This window comes from Macrobrachium nipponense, chromosome 4 (genome assembly GCF_015104395.2).
Source record: "Macrobrachium nipponense isolate FS-2020 chromosome 4, ASM1510439v2, whole genome shotgun sequence".
Lineage (NCBI taxonomy): Eukaryota > Metazoa > Arthropoda > Malacostraca > Decapoda > Palaemonidae > Macrobrachium > Macrobrachium nipponense.
This window is the reverse complement of record NC_061100.1, coordinates 52,604,335-52,624,375: the sequence shown is the minus strand read 5'-3', so window position 1 is coordinate 52,624,375 and position 20,041 is coordinate 52,604,335. Positions and strand designations below refer to the sequence as shown.

At 34.2% G+C, this 20,041-nt stretch overlaps 1 protein-coding gene across 5 annotated transcripts in view; it reads right to left on the bottom strand.

The window, feature by feature from the left end:
- The window catches only part of LOC135210928 (fat-like cadherin-related tumor suppressor homolog), a 736,096-nt gene that overhangs the window by 5,266 nt on the left and 710,789 nt on the right, over positions 1 to 20,041 (bottom strand). For 3 of the 5 annotated variants that reach the window (XM_064243897.1, XM_064243898.1, XM_064243899.1), the window contains 3 exons: positions 19,581 to 19,835; positions 18,078 to 18,101; positions 17,489 to 17,656 (listed from right to left, as the gene is read on the bottom strand). In XM_064243897.1, the coding sequence (XP_064099967.1) occupies positions 17,489 to 17,656; positions 18,078 to 18,101; positions 19,581 to 19,835 (447 nt within the window). The remainder of the gene's footprint in view (positions 1 to 17,488; positions 17,657 to 18,077; positions 18,102 to 19,580; positions 19,836 to 20,041) is intronic. The other 2 variants (XM_064243900.1, XM_064243901.1) reach the window with 2 other exon arrangements.

The window sequence follows — 20,041 nt, the reverse complement described above, 5'->3', positions numbered from 1 at the left end:
TTCCCAGTGGATGAATGACATGCAGTCCGCATCGTCGCACACTACTCGGCTGAAACAGAGGATGCCTCATGCCCCTCTATACTACAGCAATGCCGATCGTAAGAGTGCCAATGGGTTAGAGAGCCTGTGTTAAGCGAAACTATAAGATGTTTGAGAATAAAGGGAAAAGAAGTTGGAGGGCGTTGAGAATGTAAGTAGTAGATGATAATATTGTGAGTGATTAGAGGTATTTTATATTCACCCACAGATTGTCAACATACGAACATCTGAGAGTGACTGGTCTGGTCAACTTGGTCTAACGTACAAGTGCCTCTACAGCTGGTCAATATTTTTATAGACAGCGATGAGGAGACGCAAAGAAAAAACAGGAGTGCTGGGAACGAAATGTGAGTCTCGGTTAAAAAGCGAGTGACTGATGTTAAAGAGGTGACAGGTAGTTATGAAGACAGGCTGCAGAGACTGCGAACAGGTTTGGGAATATTTGTAACAGTATACATTTCGAAAAGAATGTCAGGTCATGTAAGATTTTAAGAGTTAATGGAAACCAAGAAGAAGAAGAAATGAACGTTATTCAGGATGGGGGAGAATGGAAGTAGTTGATTCGTACAAATATTTGGGAATAAAATGACTGAATTGGGTAAAATAAGATATAAATACTTAAAGCCAGGAAGACATCCGAATCTTTACAAAAATTTTGAAAAAGACTACCGTTAATGGACGCAAATGTTCGTATCTGAAGCTGATGTGCCAACACTTTATCAATGGTGAATACAAATGTAATTTTAAAAATAAAAAAGCTGCCGAGATATATTGTTTGCAAAGAATATGTTGACTAAAAAAAACTAAACGTACGAAATGCAAGTGACGGCGAAACTGTGAGAAAAAACGTGCCATTGATGATTAGATTGAAGTGTTTTGAGACGGTTACTCATGTAAAGATCGAGATAACTTTTCTCTATGTACGTCTTTTATCCGGAGGCCCGTTTGCTCACTACCTTTCCTTTCTGCATTGACGTCTGCTTGTAAAATTTCTTTAATCCTTTAAGTTCTAGTTTATATGTAAAATATTCCTTTTTCTCCTTTCGTCAAGTCTCTCATTTCGTTACCGCACTAAGCAATAGATTTATACTTGTTCCCAAAATGTCTATAACTGTAAGCACATACCGATGCCAAGTATCATCATACTAGATTTTTCGCATATATCTCATTAAACCAATCAACGTCTTTGTCTTTACCCACTGTGCATTTTCAATCTATTCACTCCCCATATGCTATCACACTCCTTTGTTATAATACTCAGTTTTTTTTAAACAGAGTTATAATTTCCTTTTGAGTCATTCCTTTCTAATTAAATCTGAATCTCATTTTTGCTTTCGCTACTCTTCTAATCATTTCATGAATCCATTTACTATTTCGTGCAATCTGAATTACACAAAATGTATCAAACTCCTTTATAATTATAATTCTTCCAACATGCAAATCCTTTTCAGAATAAAGGTCCCAAGACTCGCCATATTCACTCAATCGAGGCACTCCAAACTAATCATACCATATCCGTTCTTCTGTCAATCGGCGCAACCTGCCATTCTCAGGACCCCTTAATCTACAGTAGTTATTTCTAGCTACATAGTCTACTGAGGAACCTTGTTTACATTGCTTGAGTAACTAAAATGGTGAAGCGAAATCTCATTTCTTCCTTGATTTCATATCAAGGATAATATAAAGCGAAGTAAAGTTTGCTAAAAAAAATCTGAATTGTGAAGAAATTCAATTAATACTTAGTATTTCATATGAAAATACAAATAAAAGAACAACAGCAAATAGGTCTTTGGGAAATTTAGAGGTGGTTAAAATTCCCAAGCCATAAGTATTCGAAAAAAAAAGGCAGCTTCAGTAATTACATAATATCCTATGAGACAGACGGTGTACTACACATGTATTGGTGCCGAAATTCCTGAATGGGGAATAAAAAACGGTAAACAGCATATTTTCTCGGATTTCGCTGAACAGAGTTTGCAACATGATAAGAACTAGAGTTTTACATCATCTTACCTTTTAATGGGAATAATAAACAAGAGAAATACAGAAAGTTCCAGAAAATACATTGCAGTAAGTAACGACTGCAGCTGTAACAAATAAGACACTTAGTTACTCACATCCACGTATAAATTACATCTATACTTAATATTGTGTTTTAACGACTGGGATGACTAACAAAAATGCTCAGAGAGAGAGAGAGAGAGAGAGAGAGAGAGAGAGAGAGAGAGAGAGAGAGAGAGAGAGAGCACATCTTTTGACTAACGATTCATTAGGAAAATGAATGTTTCCATTTCATAACACTAATAGTATCGTGAAAGAAAACATGAGGTATCTTTGAGCCAAAGTTAGAAAAGAGCATTTGAGATATAAAAGCAACTTGAGGCACATTTTTCCATTTCACTGTTTTCTCGAAATGTTATTTGTCTTCGAGATCTCACTCCTGGATACTAATGACTGTTACTGAAAAAAATACTTGCCTGGTGATTGCCATCTCACCGAATATAAGTAGTGATAACAGGCGTTAAGTCCAAGGCAAAGCTTGCTGTTACCAAGAACGGATGGTGTTCAACGACCTAACACCGAAAAACGGGACGGGAGATGCTTACGATATCTATATTGACAAAATAATCCATTAAACGGTTATGAAGTCTTCGTAAGATGGTACTAATGAAAGTCATCGAGGACATTTGAAACTCACCCTTTCTCTTATGCATTTATCTCTACTTCAGACGAACAGGCAAAAACAAGAATTTTGATGCCTTTACCAATGACAAAAGGATCCCTTCAACATTATTGTTCTGTGCGTCTAGAGAACCTGTTTCGTTGCTGCTGTGAAAGAGAATAGGACCTTTAGGCTGGCGATATTTTCCTTGCGGCTTAATTATTGTGGCAGTCAGCTTTAACAAACTTTTCGTTCTGCTCCAATAATGAGAGTGAAGGTTAAAAATGTTCATCATCTACAGAATACAAGTGATAATAAATACCTAAAAATCTAAAGTATTTATCAAAAGTGAAAATATCTCTGAAGGCAGGACCTGACAAAATATATCGAACTTTGGATTGGAAGCAGTGGACCAACAACAAACGTATCCCCCTCTCCATTGGCCAATTTACTATTGAAAAGTAAACAGTCGGCAGGATGTCCATAAAAGCAACAACATAAAAATGCAACCAATCTTACATACTGTCGGGGAAAGAGTCACTATAGCGCTGCCTATAAATATTTGACCTTTTCTTAATTCATAAACCTAACTGATGCGCCGTGTCAATTTAGAAGCAATGAAACTGACTTCATACAGAAATCTCTTGACAGACAACAGAGGAAAGCGAACACTCATGATTCTTTCAAAATCTCTTCTTGCAAAATGCAGTCGGGCGAGAAATAAAAACGAAGCCTAACTTCGTCTCTTTGCTATTGTTTGAGCTTTGTGCGAAAAAGGGTTGCACGAGAATGTCCGTATACATGGGAAGGTGCTGATATCTCTCGCCTGTCTGTTGGGATGATATTTTGCAGGGAGGAAGGCTGAGTGGAAATGGTTGATGGCAAGGTTGATTGATCGTGCCTGTGTAGAGAGAGAGAGAGAGAGAGAGAGAGAGATAGAGACTGTTAAACAGTACGATACACACCTACAAAGTTTTCTCAGAATTACAGTATGGTCATACTACAACGACGAGGAAACCTTTTTAAATATTAATATAATATATATATAATATATATATCTATAATATATTAATAGTTATATATACCTCTATACCTATATCTTATATATATATATAATATTTATTATATTATATATACATATATATATATATAGATATATATATGTGTGTGTGTGTGTGTGTGTGTGTGTGTGTGTATAGCTAAACAAGGTGAGGCATCTTGTACATAAAAGCAGTTTATTGGCTGACGTTTCGCGACCAACTTTCCAGTCGCATTTTCAAGGTTGAAACAATTTTAGACAAAAGAGTAAACAATGAAATTGACTTGATTATTTTATAATCTCTTTTAATAAAAAGAAAAAAAAAGACAGTTCCAACTCTAAATACCCATTTGTCATTTACACAACTGTTTGTAGCCTAATTAAATGGTTTACAGACATGCTGTCATTGTTTTTCAAAACGTTTTCTTTTCAGTCTCCTCACCTCCACTCATTGGGTGTGTTTTTGTGTATAAATTTGCGTTGATCTGATTTCTGTTTGTCTTTTATCTTATACTTTTTATTTGTTTTCTGTGTTTGTTTTCAATATAATGTGTATGAGTGCTTTTAAATGTATACGAGTATAATGTCTAAAATTGTTTCAGTCTTGAAAATGCAACTGGAAAATTGGTCGCGAAACGTCGGCCAATAAACTGCTTTTATGTACAGGATGCCTGTCCCTTCGCCTCATATATATATATATAGTATATATATATTATATTATATTATATATATATATTATATATATATATATATAGATATATATATGATATATATATGTGTATATTATTATACATATATATATGCTTAAAAATCACAGTAGATCCGCGTGACTTCATTAAATAAGCGAATACCACAGGAAAATGATAGTCATAAATCCAAGCGCTTTCGTCTTTACTAAGACATTGTCAAGGAGCTAATGAAATACAATTGGAGTGAAAGGTCTCAGGTACACAACAAGATCAAGAATACCAGATGGTTAATTGTCAAAAGGGTAAAAATTAAAAGAGATAATCCAGGATTATCGGATATCACACGGTCACAAACCTAAACAGATTTGACTCTAACCGAAATTACAAAGTATCTTTACAGTCCAAAACATGTAAAAAATAAATATATTAATTGTGTTGCTTATATTTATCTACGACTTTTTTCATTATGAAAGTATCAAGTTTAAATAAGCCAAGACTTAAATTTAGAACATTTCTATTATTTGACTTGATGAAACAAGATTCAATGATATTCCTTTTAACTTGTGCATTACATGGGATTAAGGCTCTTGCTTGACTCCAGTTAATAGGATGATCTAAATCTCTCATATGTACGAATAATGCATTCGATAGACTTTATCACACTTTTTACAAGGAATTTCATATATGCAGCCTGGAAGATCTTTAGGAGAATTTTTGATTACTAAACTCTTGACATTAATATTACTGAAAACAACATTTATGTTAAAAAGCTTTAAAATTCTAGGAATATCTAAAAACCTTTCATCATAGGGTAATTTTAGAATGTTATGCTTACTAAATTCAAGTTTGTCATTAGTTGAATAAAATGTGCTTTCTAGCTCTTTTCCATGCCACATCTACAAAAGTCCTTGGGTATTTAAGTTTCAATGCAATATCATAAATAGTTTTAATTTCAGCGTCAATAAACTGCGGGCTACAGACACGTAAAGCCCTTAGGAACATCCCAGAAAAAACAGAGAATTTAACATTTTGATGGTGATTGGAGTAGTAATGAACAAAAGAGGCAATGTTAGTTGATTTTCGAAAGACTGAAAAGGTGAAATTTCTATCATTTCTATGGACAGTTACATCAAGAAAATTCAAATTACAATTTTTTTCTTCCTTTACAGTAAATTTTATAGAAGGGTCTAAATTATTGAGATTATTAAGGAATTCCTGGAGATTTTTGTGAACTAGCCAAATACAGAAAATATCATCCACATACCTAAACCATATAAACTTTTCTGCGGGCAAAATCTTGGTAAGAGTTTTGTCTCAAAAAATTCTATGTAAATATTGCTAAGGACAGGAGATAAGGGATTACCCATAGCCATGCCAAACTTTTGTACAAAAAATTCCTCATTAAAACAAAATTTACTATCTTTGATACATAACCTTATGAGACTAATGAGGTTTGCTACACTTAAGGGAATGTCATGACGTTCTAATTCATCCTCCAAATATTCAAGTAAGTCATCTACAGGCACTTTCTCCAGACTTACAAAAAACCTTTAAAAAAGACGAAACAGTGTAAGTAACAAAGGGAAATAAATCTAAAGCAGCAGTAATAATGAATAAAAGTGACTATGTAAATAAAATAATGGCATTATTAAATGAAAGTGAAAGTTATGGTATTCCTTTAGCCGTAAGGAAACCTCATTAGTCTTACACGGTTATGCATTAAAGATAGTCAACTTTATTTTAATGGTGAATTTTTTGTACAAAAGTTCGTCATGGCTATGGGTAATCCCTTATCTCCTTTAACGACTTAACAATATTTACATGGAATATTTTGAGACAAAATTTATATGGTTTAGGTATGTGGATGATATTTCCTGTATTCTGATTAAGCTCAGTTATTTAGTCCCTTCTATAAAATTTACTGTATAGAAGAAAGAATTGTAATTTGAATTTTCTTGATATAACAGCCCACAGAAATGATAGGCATTTCACCTTTTCAATCTTTTGAAAATCAATCAACAATGCCTCTTTTGTTACTTATTATCCCAATCACCGTCAAAATGTTAAATTCTCTGTTTTTTCTGGGATGTTCCTAAGATCTCTGCGTGTCTGAAACCCGCAGTATACCCAATGACGTTTGTAGATGTATCATGGAAAAGAGCTAGGAAAACATTGTATTTAATCATTGACAAACTTGAGTTTAGTAAGCATAACATTCTCAAATGACCGTATAATGAAAGTTTTTCGAAATTCCTAGAATTTTAAAACTTTTCAACATAAATGTTGTTTTCAGTACTATTAGTGTTAAGAGTTTAATAAAAAAAAAATTCTCCTGAAGATGTCTCTGGCTGCATATATGAGATTCCTTGTAAAAAGTGTGAAAAATATATTACGGACAAACTGGAAAATCACTTGCACATCGAATCAATCAACACCAATATTCTGTGAGAACTGACCAAATATCGAATGCATTATTCGTACATTTGAGAGATTTAGATCATCCTATTAACTGGAGTCATGCAAGATGCTTAATCCCGTGTAGCGACAGTTAAAAGGAATATCACTGAATCTCGTTTCATCAAGTCAAATAATGGAAGTGTTGTTAATTTCAGTCTTAGTTTGTTTAAACTCGATGCCTTCATAATTTAAAAATGATGTGGATAAATATAAGCAACAAAATTAATATATTTAGTTTTATACATGTTTTTGGACTTTGTATAGCTAAGCTTCCGTTTCTCTTATGGTTAAATCTATTGTTTTAGTTTGTTATCGCGTGACCTCGGATTATATTGGATTATCTCTTTGATTTTTACCCTTTTCGACAATTAACCATCTGGTATTCTTGATCTTATTGTTTACCTTGTAACCTTTTTTCCAACTGAATAAAAGCTAAAACGCTTGGTTTGACTTTGTCTACCATTTTCCTGTGGTATTCGCTTATATAATGAAGTCACGTTCATCTAGTGTGATTTTTAAGCATATCTTTACTTTTACACACACACACACACACACACACATATATATATTATATCTATATAATATATGATATATATGAACAACTTGATTACGAAGTATATAAAACGTGATGCTATGTATAAATAAAGGTTTTTGTTTCCACGAAGGAAAAAAAAATGAAAAAGCGAGATAAGCCGAGGTACTTTCGGCCTCCTTTCGGACCCTTTGAACTTCAGTAAAGGGTCCGAATACGACCGAAAGTACTCGGCTATCTCGCTTTTTCATTTTTTTCCATTCGTGGCAAAAAAACCTTTATATATAGTTATTATTATATATATATATAATATATATACAATTATAAAATATATAGTATATATATATATTAATATATTATATATATATATATATATATATATATATATATATATATATATATATATATATATATGAGTCTGATCACATCACCGTGATTCATAGCTATACGCATTAAGCTACAAATGTCCCTTTTTTTTATTATCTAATTCGCTCTACCTCAGAATTAATATTGTTTGCATAATTATGTTAACTAAAGCGCAATTTTTAGTTGATAATCATTTGTTTCGTCAGCTCCCTGGTCGGGAACTCTAGGAACCCAGAAATCAGGACGAACTACAGTGAAGCGCCTGTAACCTCTCGTGGTAGGTGGGTGGTTACAGGCGCTTCACTATATGTCTTGATTTCTGGGTTCCTAGGTTCCTCGACAGGGAGCCGACGAAATTATTATCAACTAAAAATTCCGCTTCAGTAAACATTTATGAAAATATATTAATTCTGAGGTAGAGCGAATTAGATATTAAAAAAAGGATATTTGTACCTTAATTCGTGTGTGTGTGTGTGTGTGTGTTTTTTTTTTTTATATATATATATATATATTATATATATATATATATATTTATTATATATATTAATATATATATAATATATATATATATATATATAAAATTTATATATTTTATATATATAGATATATATATGATGTTGGTATTAATATTATTATATATATATATATATTATATATATATATTAATCTGTAGATATATGATATATATATATATATATATATTATATATATAATCTATATATATATAATATATTATATATATATATATGTGTGTGTGTGTGTGTGTGTGTTTCTCCCGTACAGTCCGCAGGTTACCTAAGCATCTGCATCTCTTTTTCCCTTGTCTTCTTTACTGAACTCTTTCAGTTTCTTGTCTTATTTTCTGTGAATTATTTATTAACTTAGCGCCTTGCAAATCAGATTGAAACGGTTAAAGGCTGCTTCTGCAGCCCCACGCAACACTCGTGTAATTATTCCATCTCATTTTTTTTTAATGCTGGGAGATGGATTTCTACAAAACAAACTACTAAGCTCTTCCTTCTAATTTTTGCTAACCATTCAATTCCTTTTTTTTCGGTTTTCTCTTTCTTCATCCTTCTAAGTAATCGGTTATCTATCGCCATCTCTTCCATAGCATTCATACATGCCTTCATCTATCTACAATTCTCAACCTCCTTCCCTTCCTTTAACGCAATTTAAATCAAACCATTTCTCCTTCCTTCCGTGCTCTTCATAAACTGTACAGTTCCACTCATGATTCTAGTTTTCAGTTCCGACATACCTTTCTCTCCCAGTAAAATAAAAGTTTCTGGCCATTAATTAATCCACAAACTTTTTAATAAAATCTGTAAATTGCCATATCCCATATCCTAATAGTCACAATTACTTACAGATTTGTAATTAATATATACATAAAAAACATGCAGCCTCACTCTGAATAATTAAACCCAAGTCCTACAAACCTTTCATTTAGCTTTAATGTCAATGCAGTATTATTAAAACTAAAGTCATTTCGAGCACCAGAAATCGACTAACAGGCATGAAAAGTGGCCACATTGTTTAATCAAAACTTATAGTCCCAGGTGTAACGAGCTCTGCCTAAGCTAGGAAAAACGTAGCATAAATTGTAAGCCTCCTAATGAGAGCAAGGAATTGTTTCATGCCTATTCATCCACGACACACAGGCACTGCCTGTCCTGGGGAAATTAAATAGTCCCCACGACTACCTAACTTCTCCTCATCTTTAACACATTTTCCAGGACCAAACTTCAAAAGGGATTTTAATATTTACGAAAGGAAATTTCAGCTCTTGCAACGTTTCCTTATCACTAGTCCATTTTGAACTGACTGTCTTAGTACCACGACCTGATTTACTTGGCGACGGAAATGGTAATTCTTTTCATGCAATGCAGTACGTATTCAGGACCGCACACGCGAGTCGCTTCCTCCAATTTCAATTCGGTGGCGTTGGCCAAGAACGAAATCCTTTGGGTCGAAAGGAAACTATTACTTTAACATGACATACCGCATGATAGAACTTTCCTTCAAAAAGAATTTTTCATATGATAGGCGAGCTAGCTGTTAATTCAACACAACACTGATTCTATTTCACCAGAGTTCTTTTAGCACGTTTAATTTTTTTAAAACCTTTTCATTTATTTCAAACATACTAAATAATGGCAACCAATTTGAAGCGATGGTGATCAGATGCAAAATGTGAGTGGTCCACTCTGAGTTCATATCATCATACAGTGCAAGAGAATCAGCAGCGAAAGGAAATAGGCAGAAGAGAAGTGAGCAGTGAAGGATAACGAGACAAAGTAAGAAAGAATAACAGAATGGGCGGAGCTAGTGGATCGTAAGGAAGAAAAAATAATCAATAGCAAGTTTTAACTTCCATCAGAACCTTCAATCTTCCAATGTCTTGTAACGAGATCGAAAATGCTTGATAGTGAGGCAAAATTAAAAGAAAGGTACATCAAAACGATTTGGGCCTAATCGTAATGAAGAACAAGTTTACTCATCCTAACCTTCTATCTTCCAATGTCTTGTAACGAGATCGAAAATGCTTGATAGTGAGGCAAAATTAAAAGAAAGGTGCATCAAAACGATTTGGGCCTAATCCTAAATGAAGAGGTTCGTTAATAAGAACTGGAGAACAAGAGAAAAGTCAAGTATAGCTTAGTATAGCTTATAGTTTTACCAGACTACTGAGCTGATTAAACAGCTCTTCTAGGGTTGGCCTGAAGGATCAGTTTTTTTTACGTGACTAGGTACCGATTGGCTACTTAGTAACGGGACCTACAGATTATTGTGGGATCCGAGCCACAATATATCGAGAAATGAATTTATAATCACCAGAAATAAATTCCTCTGATTCCGCGTTGGCAAAGCGGGAAAGCAAACTCTGCCTACCAAATCGGTAGGCAAGCACATAACTCAATCGTCCAACGAGGAACTAAAACAAGATTAGAAAGTAAACTATTATGATCGAGATAAGAAGTCAGATCAAGATCCCAAATGGACACAAATGCATTTACTCAAATATGAGTACAACATTTCAAATAGGTATGGACAGGCCAGCAGCAAGTTTTAGTAACTCGAAGTAAAGAATTTACATGGAAACAATATCGTCATTATTTGCTAGATTTAAAACTTAACCTATTTGATCTCTGAAAGTCTTATGGAAATATGGACACTAAAATTATCAATAAAAAGTCAAAGACGAAAGGCCCTCTCTTCAAGTAGATCTAAAGAAATGTTTGTTTTGTACCAAATTGAGACGTTGCTCTGTCTTACTGCAGTAAGTTTTATTAGACATCGGTAAGCAAAGGTTTGATGGCAGGCGTTCATGGAAGCAACCAACGTTAATAGGCATATCTGGTTGGAAACTTCTCAACATACAGTAAATATACTTAGCTTTTAGGTTTCATATTAATCTATTCCTTGTATCGTAGTGGCCACATTATTACCTCTTAAATCTTCCCGGGTTTTTAATATTTGCAAAATTGATTTCATTAAAATTTGACTAAATTGAAGTTGCATCATTTAGACTTTAATCTCCAGTTGAACGGAATAGAAACGGAAAGGCAACCAAACAACCCAACGCGACACCGAGGTTCCTTGAGCATCGGGTTCTGTAGAAGGGAGCAGTGCTCGACCATAAAGTGGCACCGAGGGCCTCTTTGGGGGCGTCACTTGTGCCTCTCGGAGAGACCATTGTGGTCTGGTTTGGTATCCTTTACCGTGTAATGTGCTTCCCCTGATGATCTTGATGTCACATCTAACTTTACATTACGTTACTTGGCATTGAGTAGGGCTGGCAAAGCGGATTAAGGGAAAATAACAATTGCCTCTTTAACATTTTATTACTTTTTATGGGTAATTCAACCCTTGGTGTTCAGCACGCAAGAACTTCAGCTTACTTATTGTCTAAGTTGTTTGTTAAGTTTTATTAACCTTTGAATATATCTCCTGTGGGGTTTTGATAATCCTACCTTTATATATATATATATATAATATATATATATTATATATATATATATATATGAAGTTCTCCTCGAACTGTAGCTTTCTAAGAAGACTATTAATCAAAAACTATTGCAAGAGAAAGAGACTGAAAGTTTTCGAAATTACACAGGTGCAACTTCTAATAGCACATCGCAAGTAATCTTCATCCACTCACACATGTTGTGCTTGTAAAGAATCTTGTTTAATATACACAATGACATCAGTCTATAAGTCAGGACGTGGGCGCGCGCGCGCACACACACATAATCCACGTACCCACCTACAGAATTTCGTGTTCCCTTCCTTCAGCGCTGGTCGCTCTCACCTCAAATAAATTACATCGAGAGCCCCTCGCCTCTCGCTGACTTTCCCTGCCGTACGAACACTCACCCCGCATCTTAATCTCCGATTTGAATAATTACGGGACCCCTGGGTACAATAGGGCAAGCGTTGAGACCCTATGGGCCCTCGTCTAAGTGCTGTGGGAGTTTGTCAATCGATCTGTTTTAATCTTTCCCGGCTGCAGAGGGGTTTGACCTCAACCCCTCTATTTTTCTCCTCTAACCTACCTTAACAAAATCGATTCCAAGAGACGAACCTTTAATAACGACGCCATTTCCACTTTCAAAGGATAAATTTACATCCCTCTAGACAGTAATTGCAGGGGGATATGGTAACGGATATTTAATGAGAAATTATAATGGATAAGATACTCGCTTAAATGTCAAGCAGATCTCTGGCGTCCGATTTGCGAAGATCGATAAGGAAAACTTAATATATGAACACGAGTATGATTATTAAACAGCAATTTTACTTTGATTAATATAGGAAATATGCTTACAACTAATCTGCTATCATTGGAAGGATAATAAATTTTTAAAGTAAGCTTTTTTGTTACAGATAAACAACTTTCAAATTACTTGAACGATCAACAGTTCGAAATTTGTATTTCAAGGCAGCATTTTATGTTGATGTCTCTTTTGCTCCATAAGCCAGCCTACAATAAAAACTAAAATTCATCTCTATCCGAGAAATCGATGGGAGTATAACTAACACTTGAATATGTTATTATACGGTGCCAGGAATTGGACCCAGATTTACCAGACAACAAACATATTTAACTAATTGATAGCATTTTCGATTACATAAAAAAAAACTAGTAGCTTCACAGACCTAAGAACAATAAGGGTCTTCAGAACACTGAAATGAAGATGATTAAAATCTGGTCCATTACCTCCTAAATGACCCCAGAGGACACGACATTTTCCAACTCCTAATAAAAATAATGACGAAGAGCGGGAACCTCATCTCTAAGGTCCAAAGCTTATCAACGGGGAATTCTCTTGGAAGCGTTGTTTATTTATGTTAATGAGTGCAAGACGTGAACTTTAAATTAACATCGCCTTACAGCAATTCCGAGGGAAATATTTTTTACTAATGAGGCGCACTCAAGTCAAGAGATGAACTACAGTACGACGCTCTTCCGAAAATGATGCCTCTCTCAGGGTATAAGATGAGATTTTGAGAGGTACATAAGTAGGGGCAGATCGCCTTGGGGAGAAGGGAAACTCGATCCGAATGAAAGGGAAATGGAGAAACGGGGAAAGCAAGACAAAAATCTCAATAATATGAACGTCCCTGCAACTTTTACGATACATCCTGTCATGTACTTTGACCGCTGTTTTCAATTTTGTTTTCTAATAGATGCTTTATACCTTGAGAAATATCACACTTGACCTAAGGGACCAAAATAACTTCAATCTGCTTTGAATTGCTGTTAAAAAAAATCCCAGCTTTAATACCCAATGTTCCTGAGGATAAAAGCATAAACTATTAGAGGATTATTTTTTTGCAATGTGAGGAACGAGAGTGTCCTAGAAAAAGTCTTTCCAACAGTTAACTTTGAAGGACCTCAGGGGAATCACAAAGAGTAAAAGTGAACGATTAAAGAACCGGATAACAATGAATGTAAGGATTCATTATAATTTGGAGAAATCCAAGCGCTTTCGTCTTTACTAAGACATTGACAATGTCTTAGTAAAGACGAAAGCGCTTGGATTTCTGACTATCATTTTCCTGTGGGATTCGCTTATTTATGAAGTCACGTGCATCTACTGTGATTTTTTAAGCATTATATATATATATATATATATATATATATATATATATATATAATATATATATATATACATAACATAACTTTTTGCAGTTAATTCAGCAGTAATATTTTACTTCCTTGAAAAAGTATCTATACAAGTCAGTTTTGGCTGTGTATATATATATATATATATATATATATATATATATATATATATATATATATATATAGTCAAAACTGGGGGGACTGTGTATATATATATATATATAATATATATATTATATATATATATATATATGTATATATATATGTATATATATAGTGTATATATATATAAAAAGTATCTATACAAGTCAGTTTTGACTGTATATATATATATATATATATATATATATATATATATATAAACAGTCAAAACTGACTTGTATAGATACTTTTTCAAGGAAGTAAAATATTACTGCTGAATTAACTGCAAAAAGTTGTGTGCACAGTGTTTGTACTTTAGGAAGGATACAAAGGTCGCTGACGCTGGTGGTAGGTTACAAAGACTGATTATGAAGTCTGAATCGTATACACCTGAGAATAAAAATTGAGAGATATTAGGGCTAACGAAGTGAATGCACCCAAAGGTCATGCACTAGTTAAATTCAATATGAATAATGGAAGAACGGCAGGGGCTAACTTATAAAAATGTTCAGAAGTAGATGTTACAAATGACGGAAGAATGAAGGAAGAGATAAGTCACAGTCAAAGGGAGAAAATCAGTAGCTCAGCAGCCTTTGTAGAACAAACAAAAAAATGTCAAGTCCGGCAAAGACTGAATTGTACTGAGCTAATGGTAAATCAGTTTTTTTCCACATAAGTAGTGTGATAGCTAATAGTGTAAGAAAGAAAGTAATGCAGAATAGCAATTCACACGAAAACTTTAAAAGTCTTTATGATGTAAAAGCAGTTGATCGGTTGAAAAATCTGGCATTCATAGAGTAAGGTATAAAAGTTATCCTTACGTGAAACGGTGGACCACCCCATGCGTTGAGGTAGCCTTTAAAGTATTCAAGTGATGTAAAAGAAAAGGAAATAAATTCTTAAAAACAATGTGGATGTTGACATTTCTGAAACTCTGAACATTGAGAAAATGTTCCAATGATGGAGCAGCAGAGACGTTTATATGTAAATGCGCTATAATCCAAGACTGGAGCATACGTATTACAGGTAAATTACAGTGTTATATAATAATGAAGCTCTTGCGTGGGAAGAAAGAGTTGATATGTACATTAATGTGAAAACGGCTGATTCTCTCTCTCTCTCTCTCTCTCTCTCTCTCTCTCTCTCTCTCTCTCTCTCTCTCTCTCTCTCTCTCTGTGACATTACGTCCCCTTTAATGAGAAGTGTGGGTGTGTGTCCCTGAACAAGTGGGAGGTCAAGAGAACTGTTAAAACAAATTTCCGAAACCCGAAAGCATTATTTTAATCAAATGAATAACCAATATGTAAGCAAAATGTATTCCAAGAATCCTATCTACAAGTGCGAATGTATGAACAGATATTGTTAATTTCCGATATAATTTTATGTTCAACTCTACTTGTTCTCCTGGTATGTTCTGACAAACAAGAAATTAATGGCTTTTGCAGAGTCCATCAAAGGCTAAAATTAAAATACTCACCGTGAAAAAAATAAATTCATAGTCGCCAAGTAAAAAGAAAAGCATGGTCTGTTCTAAAAAATTCACGAGCATGATTTTTTTATTTGTACTTTAACAATTTCGAATACTTTTAAAAAGGCTTGGTGGTCAGTAACACTATCAGAAGTCCCGATATACGGATATTTGAGTTTTTTGTATATTTCAGTTTAGAAGTTGATGTGGCCTTCAAACGTAAATAAGTTTTGTACATATATGTCAAAAATCATATGTTTCCCAAGTACTTCTATTATACACACACACACACACACGTATATATATATATATATATATATATATATATATATATATATATATATATATATATATATATATTACAGAATTCCATATCTAATCATTCTATCAGTATAATAAGGAATACAAGGAAGAACCGAGAGACTTAGATTTTAGTAAGAGGCGCTCTCTGGATAATGAAAGTTCGGTTAATCTTCACATCGAGTGAAATAAATAAGAGATATCCCAAGTCAATAAAAATATTCAAAACGATAATGGAATTCTAAATCTTCGTCCTTTTTAGCATAATCTCAGGCACTTTACTGCAGTATCTAAAGTTCTAATGCCTATTTGAGAATTAAGAAAAGCTAAAAATTACACATAATATCCTACGAAAAATTTTAGCTTTGATATAACGAACGAGAATTCAGATAAAATAACTTCTTTCATCAACACTAAAAAATACGATCGTCCACTTACATGCTTGTACGTAATTATGTTACGAATATATAAGTAAAATTCCATTAAATAATTTTAAAAGATCCATTGGAACACTACTATCTATAAACAAAGTTGTTTTAAATAGAAGAGAGAGATATGCTCTGAATAATGACGAACTTGGATGAATAAATACAAAATTAAGATTCGCACACAGCAGCGCTCGCTCTGAAGTTTGATAGCATTTCTGTCGAAGTTTAAATATACTGCGAAAACACTCAGCAAAGTTTTGATACAGGTGGATTACCTTTTGTTAGTTACGCTCAAACGAATTCACGAACTCAGAATATAACCGATTCACCAAAAACAGAAAAAAATAATATATTTCCTGATTTATATTAAGAACTCCACTAACACTGCGTCGAGTCGAAGAATATACGTGGCGAACGCACCTTGTTTACCTCCTATGTGGATGCTTACTCCTTTTATGGCAGATATTTTAAAAGAAGTGCGGATCACTCCTGATTACGAATATCCTCAAGAAATTGCCTCAAATCCGTACTACATAAAATAGTTGTAATAACAATGACTAATAAACTCAAAATGGTTAACAACATTTAGCGTAAGCAAATTTTTCCAATTGAACGGCGATGAGAAAATAAAAATAAATGAAAATATTAGTTTCAGAGCGAGTAGTTGTGACGATTTTCTTTAACGTTATTAATCTATAAATGATAATCAGTCATACTGCATACTTGAAAACTAGGAAATATTGAAGTCAAGAGTGAAGCTTCACATTTTACAATATGTCCTAAGCGTGTTCATAAAAGAGATTAAATAACGTTACTTAATTCACTGCTCTCCAATTTCTACATGTTAAATAAAGTGTACAGATATTCCAGTCTCTTATTTTTAATTAAGCAACAGACATGACACTTTCAATGGTAAAATGGACAGTTTCTGAGTGATATCGTAACGTCAGGAGGACAGGGGCAGTAATCATAAAACCCTAAGAATGAGTAGGATGGAATAAGAATGAGTAGGATGGAATAAGAGGACTTTGAGGCCAAAACCCTGACACTGGAATAACAAAGAAAAAATAAAATAAAGCCCTTTCAAATAAAAACATCGAATAAAGATAGAGCGAGAAGATGCAAGAGTGAAATGTCATCATTTTACTGTAATCATCAGAATATTAAAGGGATAAAGAGCCAACGCAATAACAATACATAAATCAATAAATAACTAAAGAGTGGCCAGGCTCACCTGACAGGAGAGGTTTTCCTTCAGTGAAATCATCGTCTGAGACGGGGCCGTCTCCCCCGGGTAGCAGCAGCAGATCTGGAGTGGCTGCAGCGCCCACCACCTCCCCTGCACCTTCGTAGCTCAGCAGTGTGCGGGAACCACGCATGTCGTAGTCATCCCACAGGTATTCTGTCGTTGGACACAGATTAATGACCGGATTTTGGGATTTTTTTTTTTTTTTTTTTTTTTTTTTTTTACTCCCAGTGAATTATGCCCACTAAATATACCATGCCTGACATGCCCTTGAGGGCACACGACAACATGTTGGTTAAATTCAAACCAAACCAAGTAAATCATGCAACCAATAACTAATTTTAATATAAAAAAACAATTGTCCATGCAGGTTTGTAGCACTGATGCTAAAATTTACTGAAAGCTATGCTACTACATTTACTTGAAAACCTCTTTAAACAAACCAAAAAACATAGGAATTTAAACCCAACTTATGCATAGATATATATTTATATTTTTACACTATTATGGAAACTACTTAGTGTCAAAATTGATAAAATATATATAGCAGTATATGAACACTGGAATACATAGCTACCTTTTCTCTTGGCCTGAGTCGGAGCTGCATATAAGGAAAAACAAAACACATAAGTTAATCTGTCATAAACACTTATGCGGTTTCAATATAAATAAAATCTATTAACATTATAACAAAAATAATTCTCTTCTTTTGAGACATTGAAATTTACACAATTTAAAACATAACTTGAAAATTATATTTCTCAAGAGAATGCTGAGTGTAAAACAAAACATGACATACAACATTTATTTGTTTTTTCGGGGATGTGTTTTAAATAGGTATGTCGAAAATATATTTACATTCAGTGTATATACACAAACACGGGGTAGCATCAGTACACCACTACAATGAAGGAAATATTACTTTTTAGCTGAACATGCTCAAAGGGAATGCAAGTCACTGCCCGTAAGTGAGTTTTTCCTGTGTTACGTATACATCTACTATATGTGCGTACGTAATTCATACATACATACATATTTACAGCACATACAAACATATGCACTATATAAATATAAATATAGTTAGTCATATCATTATACCAAAAAGCAAATGAAAATATAAAACCAAATCGCCAGCAATACGGGGTCTAAAATCAGGAATGCTTCAAAAGGTAAAATATAGGAGATGCAAATTTGGACACAAGTGATTCATGCAAGGAACCAGAAATCTATCAATCTTATCATTTTCAATCACAGAAATATTGTGATGTCTCACACACGTATGTTTAATGTCTATCAATAATTCTTCATTGTCCATCTCTAAAAATGAAGCCATAATTTCTACCATATTCAATAGAAGAATCATCATTACATTCGCCTATTCTTGAGCAACTACTAATACTATTGATATTGGTGAGCTGACCAACATTTCACGAAACAAGAAAAAAATTTATCTTAAATTTCTGTCTATAAGACTATGAAACTTACTGATTTATCCAAATCACTTCTCAAATCACTTCAGAAAAAAAAAAACTCACCAAATGAATGCATACGAACGTTTACGCCAATCTCCTAAGAACTATTCGAGTTAGTGACACTGTCATCATACCATACTGATAAATACAGCACTGTCATGAGGTGTTAAGATGCACAGGGAGCCTCCGGAGGGAGTAAACGAGGAAAATCAAGATATTAAACACACCACGAGTTCGTCATTAAAACCTTTCAGTTCACTTCATAAAACCGTTAAGTAGAACGGTTTGGAGAGAGAGAGAGAGAGAGAGAGAGAGAGAGAGAGAGAGAGAGAGAGAGAGAGAGAGAGAGAGAGAGAGAGAGAGAGATGGCCTTTATTAAATGCATTGTTAGTAAAACTGCAAAATCAGGGGAAAATATCACCTAAATCATTGCGGCAGTCTACAAAATTAGTTTTTAATTACAAAATCGGGGGATTAAGCGGAGACTGTCAGGAAAGAGAACAGACGGAAGAGAAGAATGAAAGAGAGCGAGAAAGAGAAGGAGAGAAAGCGAGGGAGAGAGATAAAACTCTTTCTTATGAGACGAAATAACCATCACCTAAACTTACGATATCCCGAGGAAGAAGGAACTAAGCGACCGTTTTTCCCACAGACCCTTATCTGGTGTGGGACCTCGGCAGCGGCGGCTGACGTAAGTGTGGGAGTGTTGTGGGAGGGAACGGTAGTAGCAGTCCCTTCGGGGCCTATGGCGATAACCTCCAAGGGCGTCCCCACATCTCCCCTGCCCCTACTACGACCCAGAAGGGAAGCCGGGGGCAAGGGGGGTACGGCAGGGGGCGATGACCCACAAACACCGCCGCGCACTGTTGCAAGTCAGACCATGATATTCCCCCATTCAGTATTCACAAAAACAAAAACAAAACAAAAAATAAAAAAAAAATTCCAAACCCACATTTTATATTCACAATTTAACCTCTTAACTCAATTCAGTTCGTTCTCATGAAAGTAAACTAAGTAATAACTCAAAAAACCTTATGAGTAAAATATATGTTCAACAACAGACATGCAA